We start from the raw sequence: 7,277 nt of genomic DNA, 5'->3' as shown, positions 1-7,277 counted from the left end.
GGTTTTTTTTTCCTCCTCCTGGATTAGCCGGCGTGCTGACTGCTGACGTCGAGTGCTGCCGGCGCTAGCTTTCCTACCGGCGCTTGCTTGACTGCCAACGGCTGCCTCTACCGGTGCTTTCTCGCCAACCGTCGCCTGCGACGACAGCCCCATGTAGGCGTGGCCATAAGGCCCCGTGAGCCTGGGCTGGCTACGCAGGCCTAGTCTCTGCGCTGCCTGGCTGGTTACGCAGGCCTGGCCTGGGCGCTGCCTGGCTGGTTATGCACCTGCCTAAATGGCCTTAGGCGCCTGCCAACAAGGCCTCTTTCGACCAGTTTGCACACTCGCCAGCAACGCGTCAACCAGCAATACTCTCGCTCTCTCTCTCTTGCGCCAAAAAGCAACGAAAAGCAAACCTGCTTTTTTTTCTCTTTTTTCTCTCTCTACAGTATATGCGACTGCACAAACGATTCAGGCCTCTTCTTCATACAAATCAACGACCCTACTTAGACTACCACCTCCCATCAACATGGGTTTCTTTGATGAAGGAAAAAAACACATACTGAAACTGAAAACTGCAGTATGCACAGAAAAAACAGCAAGCTTTTTAACACATACCTTTCTTCGACCTCTTCTTCTCTACCTACCGACTTGCTCATTCACGAGGTATGCTCTGATACCACTGTCAAAACCCCACGGATCCCCTCGTGATCGATCTTGGCTCGAAACTCGAATCCTGCAAACAAATGAACAAACAAACAAACAAGGGGGTGCAGGCCTGACTCACCTCCCAACCATGACAGCCGTGGGCAAGCCCATAGACTTGGCTGTCCCCACTGAGCCATGAGCTGAGCTAACTAGGATGATGTACCAACCAATCTCCTCCTCGCGACGTCCCATACCGCCACGAAGCTGCCCTCGCGGGCCTCGAGATCGCTGCCGGCCTCGGCTGCATAAAGCAGGTGCACGTCTGCACTAGATCCAGGCTCCAAGACCATAGAGCTCTCACAAACTCGCGAGATTCTCTATCCCCCGATAACTAACCTTGGCCACCCTTTTATAGGTTCTTGGTCGGTCATCGGGCGTCCACACTTGGGCGCCCGCCCGTCCATACTTGGGTGCCCCTTAGTATTTCCCTAACTCAGCTTGTCAATCAGCCCGCCTAGTTCCAAGCTTCCCCAAGCCTCGAAACTAGTCTTGCGTGCGTGTAGCACACGGTAGATACACACTGTGCACATGACATGTCGCCAGTCACCAATTAGGTCTTAGGGTCAATTTAGTGTATGCAAACCCCACACATTTCAGATGTAACCTACTTGCAAACTGTAATGATGTACAACTGTACCAGAAGGGTGGGCATCAGTCAATGTAAGTTGAGTTAAATAGGTCTTAGGATGTCAACATGTGCAAAAGACTAATGTTCCAAAGTGACAAGCAATGTTTAAGGAAGACAAAATAGCATTTCAAAGAGCCACGATTTGAGCAAGGCAACCCATGGGCACCCCACATGCCTATATAAAGCTCCCCCTAGCTCAGCCTTTGCTTATTCAATCATTTCCTCACTCATGTGTTGAAGTTCTTCTGCTAAAAAGCCTAGAAGCATAAACACAGCCTCTGAAGAGGAAGTATTGAAGTTGAGTTCATGTGTTAGCTTCCAACAATGTTGGAGAATCGAAATGCCGGTCTTCACCAAGTACTTGGTTGTGTACAGCAGAGGATTGTTTACCACAATCCTAGGTAGCCAAAGGAAAGAATGTTTCTGTGAAGGAAACTTGATCCTCCATTTAACACAAGGTTAGTTGCATTCCAACAGCTACATGAACATGTATGAGGACCTATCTCAGCCTGTATGGTCCTTTGTGAGTTTGCAAACACATACATCTCCTACTTGAGATTTTTGTTTAAAAATATGACTTCACATCCATTTGCATAACTGGCCATCCCTTCTATGCTACTAAGGAGGAACTGAGCAAATTATGATCAATTTAATTGTGGACACAAAAGCCTCTTCAATATTGAATCCCTCAATCTATATAGAATCCTTTGCCATGAGCCGTGTCTTGTACTTCTGCAAGTGTTATACATCCACTTAGTGGAGATGACCTTGCATTTCTATGGTCAATCCACAAGGTCCCAAGTGTGGTTGGCTCTCATCCAGTTTAGGTCTGGTTGTACCTCCGCCAAACTAGAGGGCTCCTAAATCTTCATTATCTCTATCATAAATGCATGATCGACAAATGTTGACCTAAGCCCTCTTCTACTCTGCTATCCTCTTTGACTAGTGTACATCATTTGGCTCATTTGTAATGGCCAAGGGTTTCTTGCTGCCTAAGAGCTACTCGACCCATTTTGGCATCGGCCATGCTCTTGTAATTCAACAAGTCTCTCTTCATGATCTTCATATTCCATCGCCTATGAATGGGTGCAAGTAACTCTTTCGGAGAAGCAGGCCATAAATCTACATCTCATGGTTGTGTCTGTCAAGTAGTGATCTCATGCCGCCACAAAGAGATCTAACTCACCTTTGGCACTATTTACTAGACTCCTTTGTGAGCTTCAAAGTGCCATTCTTCTCATCTACTTGCAATTCAACAAGTCTGTCTTCATCATCTTCAGATTCCATCTCTTATTAATGGGTGCAAGTAGCTCTTTCACCTTCATTGGAGAAGAAGCCTACAGATCTGCATCTGATGGTCGTGTCTTCCAAGTAGTGATCTCATGCCGCAAAGAGCTCTAACTCACATTGGGAACTATTTGTAATTCAACAAGTCTTGTCTTCATCATCTTCAGATTCCATATCCTATGAATGGGTGCAAGTAGCTCTTTTGCCTTCATTAGAGAAGAAGCCTACAAATCTGCATCTGATGGTTGTCTGCCAGTTAGTGATCTCATGCCCCAAGGAGCTCTAACTCACCTTTGGCACTATTTACTAGACTCCTTTGTGGGCTTCAAAGTGCCATTCTTCTCATCTACTTGTCTCTTCCTACACTTAGTTTAATAATGACCACGTCAGCCGTAGCAGAAACACTTCACTTTCTTCTTTTATTTTCCTTTGAAGAGGGGCCTTTACCCTTCCCTTTCTTAATGCTGACAGTCTTCTGATTCATCTTCTCCTCTAGAAGGATCGCACAAAAATGCTCAAATGTTAAGAGGTAAGAGTTTCTCACCTGACTATTGAGTGAAATGACAAGACCATCGTTTGCGGGTAGGACCCTTATGCACCTGCGTGCAACTTCTCTTGCCATAGTGATCCTGATTGCTAATCACGCAAACTCTTTATCCTTGTACAAGACTAGTGTAAAGAAAAGTTTTTTTAAACACCGAAATTATTATCTCACGAAGCATACATCATGCATAATTCTTTCCATGCACTCATTGTTGTTTTCTCTCATTTTGCTTACATAAGCCAATGACGACTGCTCCTGGAGTTGTGGAGGTACAAGTTGCATTGTCTAAAACATTGGGTGACAGTTGATGCTAGAAGTCCCTTAAATGATAATAATGGTGTGATGTAGCCAACTAATAACTGGTCTGTACTGATGCATATGTGTGGTGCTGCCCAAAATGATGAACTATATCTACATTGTGGGACCTGAGTTTTGTCGGGGCGCTCTTTCTCCGGACAGGTTGGTCTTATTCTCTTTCTTGTTGGTATCAGGTTTCTGCTCGTGCTAAGAGGTGGCATTCGAAAAAGGAAGCCTGGCCTTCTTTGTGGTCTTCATCACGGTATGTCTGGCGAGGTCAGATCCCATAACACTCAATTTCTTGTACAAGGCCTTCAACTGGTCTGTCTTTGGTTCATGCAACTGAACTCCAAGCTGCTATACTTGGTGGGCAAACAATCCCATTGCCTCTACTTTCATCTTACCAATCCTTTTGAACTCCAAGTTCAGTGGGTGGGAGGAGTTTCTCAAGCCTCTCCACAAATATCTCCCAGCTAAAGTTCATTGCATCATACCTGTGTGCTCCATGCCCCTCCAAATAGATGGGACCTTGGTCTTCAACTACACAAGGGAAGCCTTGCCTGAGAATGTGTCGAAAGCCACCTTGCCAAAATGCCTCTGAAAAAAAAAGTCTGTCTGATGTGCTCGCACCTCCAAAAACAGCCAGTCTAATGATTAGGGTCCACGATATTATCATCCTCTACACCACACTGCTTCTTCATAGGAAGACCTTGGTCTTCTTTAGCTTCTTCCTTCTCCTGCTTCATTTCAGCTGCGCTCAAATATCTAAGCCCATAGCTTCATCTTGGTATTCTGTTCATTCAGAAGCTGCATGTGCAAGGAGATGACCTGCAATTGGACCTGAAAAAAATGAGCTTGACAAGATCTCCCGGTAAACCCTATCGTATGGGTACCTCTAGGAGAGCTACATATGGACAAGGCATGACTATGAGCAGGAGTGGACCATACTTGCCCTCCTCCGCCATCCCCTTTTTTATTACACTGCCAACTTAGGCTGGCAGATCAGCTTCAAAGTTGCAGCACATATTATGAGTGACTTTTGGCGCGACCACCAACCATTGAAGGTGACCTTTCAATGCAGGCTTGCACGCAAGGTGGATATACATTCATCTCAACAAGCTTAATGCAAGTATGGATGCCTCATCATAACCACTTTCATTTATCAACATGAGAAATGATCAGGAGCCTGCAGGCTCACTGCACATGGTTTTACTTTCACTGCCTGGATATAAAAGATTGACAAAAGACACCCAAGGTGCCCATGACCAAAAGCAACATAAAATTGTGATTGAAAAAGAGTGGAGCCAGAGTTTATCAAAAAACAAAAGCAGTACAAGGGATGTATTAAAATTGTAGCATGCTTCCTCAAAACAGAGTTACCAAAGGATTGCCATGTCTACACTAAACTTTCACAATCATTTCTTTTATACAAAATTCAAGCTAGGTAACACCTTGTGTGGTATCAGCACCTGCTCGATTGTTGCGTACCTACTGCATTGTCAATTTTTTTCTGCATCTTGTAGATCAGATTCTTGATCCGTACCTACATGGGAGAGTTGAACTTTAGTTTTCTTTCTAGGAGGGGAGACATCATTTCTTTGAGTCTGATCCTCGGATTGACTATCTTTCTCCTCGATCATTGCAGGGTCGAGTCCATTACCACTCAAGGGTGCCATAACCCTGTGTTCAGACTTTGTTTTCTTATCTGCTGCTTTTGCTTCCTTCCTTTCAATCTCTGCTGCCATCACTTTGTGCCGAAACTCTTCATCCTTTGCCAAATCTATTGCCTTCTTACCTGCTTTATTCTGTGTGTGTAAGTCTGCACCTTTCTTGATCAAGAGCTTCACCACATCCAAATAGCCACCTTGGACTGCATAATGAAGAGGCGTCATACCCTTACGTGTCCGGGCATTCACAGAGGCTCCTGCCGCCAACAGATAGCGCACAACCTGTGCATGCCCCTTTTGGCTCGCAAAGTGGATAGCTGCCATGTCATCTGTCGCAGAGGCTCCTACAGCGGCGTGCTTCTCACACAAAGTATGCACCACATCTGCTTGCCCAGCCCATGAGGCTAAATGAAGCCTTATTGTGTGTTAAGAATCCACAAGCAACAAAAACATTTAACCCTAGATCCCACACTCAATTGAGTCACATCAATACCACATCCTAGGTTTAGGCTTCAATTATTTTCATTAGCATCACAAAAAGCTTCAAGGAATTGGCAAGCCAAGAAAAAATTTAGTGAATGTTTTGGCCCTGATATAAAACACACTGGTCTATTTGCAATATAAATGACTGCCTCACGATCATATGCCTCATCTTGCCCTTAATATAAATCATTACCTCTCCAATGGAGATTCTATTCGACTCTACTTGTTACCATCACTATGTATTTTAGAGTGGATGCAGTCTGGACTTCCAGAAAAATCGAGACTACATACATACACGGATAAACAGCTCTTTTCGACGACTGTTTCAAACTGTAACCCAAAACCCTAAATAATTTCCCGAACTCAGGATTTTTCACCACAATTCCTTATCTGGTTACAAAACCAAAAACACAGAAAAGCATGGTTCTTAGAGAATTTACCCAAGCAAGGAATAGAGAGAAGTCCTCTTTGAGAATTCACCCGGGAGGGGGCATGCACAGGATACGGTGTTCGGGAGTGACGATCTCGCGCGTTCAGAGAGAGGGCATCTGCATCCAGAAAGGAGAGGACTGCGGCCACATCGCCTGCCCTAGCTGCATCGTGAATCGTTTCCATCACTCCCTGCTGTCGTCTCGGTGTGCTTGCCTGCCTTAGGAGGTGTGGAATTGGAAGAAAAGGTTTTAGCAACCCTATGTTTGGTCTGGGAATGGGAGGAGTAATCGATCTATCATGAGTAATCGATCTATCATGTTTGTGGATATATGGACAAAGGAATGAGAGGAGGGATGGATCTATCATGTTGGTGGATACTACTAGTATTGGACTCACGCGTTGCTACGGCGGCCAAGGTTTGCTTCAACACAAAATCGCTTTTTTCAAAAACTGGAGGAAAAACATGCCTAGTTTCTCGAGCATTTAGACCATATTTAAACAAACACAATACACAATTTCAAGTGACCTCATATACATCTCAAAATTACATCCATGTCTCACATAGATTTATAGCGAGAATAGATATCATAGTAATGTAACATACAAAGACTTCAAAATATCACAGATTCTCAAAATGCATCACAATCAACAATCTCTATCGTTATCATGGATATCACATCTTTGAGCTCATCATCAGCGTTGCCATCATTAGTCAATCAATTTTGCATCCTTGCTAGTAACATTTCTACACCCCACACTCTACCACTTTGCATGTCTGTTCGTCATCAGCGATCTGTTGGTAGTAATCTCGGTTGCATTCAGTGGGCATTGAGAATACTTGTAAGTGATTGGGATATTTGCATTCAGTGGACATTCAAAATTGCCCCCATGGAGTCGACTGGCCAAGTGGGGTAGTTTTCCCCCATGGCGTTGACTGGCCCGCCGACTGCAAGCCTGCCTGCACTCATATAAAAATATAGGATAAATAGAATGGATAAAAGGTTAACTTTGTGTATGTGAAAAGGTTTGATGGAAGCATACCTGTGTCTATGTAAACTACGACCAAGTTTGTTGCCCATATCGCTCATTTATAATGGACAGCCGATTGGCCACATCGGGATCTTGTGAGGACGGGTCGAACAACATTGATGCTACATACAATTGTAAGCACCAACTATCTATGGTCCAAGCCTAAAGATAGCAGTCATGGAATAGTAGCATGTACCAAATATTATTTAGGAATTGGTGTACA

The 7,277-nt window shown here is 44.4% G+C and overlaps 1 protein-coding gene across 1 annotated transcript; it reads right to left on the bottom strand.

Annotated features, from left to right (window-relative positions):
- Nucleotides 1-4,753: 4,753 nt before the first annotated feature.
- On the bottom strand, nt 4,754-6,343 carry LOC147613099 (uncharacterized). The gene is made up of 2 exons (XM_086782410.1): nt 6,099-6,343; nt 4,754-5,525 (listed from the first exon to the last, which is right to left on the bottom strand). Exons 1-2 carry the CDS (start codon nt 6,206-6,208, stop codon nt 4,943-4,945), a joined length of 693 nt encoding a protein of 230 aa, XP_086638536.1. The 5' UTR covers nt 6,209-6,343; the 3' UTR covers nt 4,754-4,942.
- Between the last annotated feature and the right edge of the window lie 934 nt (nt 6,344-7,277).

Source organism: Cibotium barometz, chromosome 44 (assembly GCF_041138505.1).
Source record: "Cibotium barometz isolate CiBa-2024 chromosome 44, ASM4113850v1, whole genome shotgun sequence".
Taxonomy (NCBI): domain Eukaryota; kingdom Viridiplantae; phylum Streptophyta; class Polypodiopsida; order Cyatheales; family Cibotiaceae; genus Cibotium; species Cibotium barometz.
Note: the sequence above shows the minus strand (reverse complement) of the source record. Positions and strands in the feature narration are given on the sequence as shown.

What these genes read in the sequence shown, in the direction of transcription:
- LOC147613099 (XM_086782410.1), bottom strand. Translation starts at nt 6,208, where the DNA reads ATGGAAACGATTCACGATGCAGCTAGGGCAGGCGATGTGGCCGCAGTC. An exon ending in GATCGTCACTCCCGAACACC is followed by an intron (nt 5,526 to 6,098) that starts GTATCCTGTGCA and finishes ACACACAATAAG; the next exon opens with GCTTCATTTAGCCTCATGGG.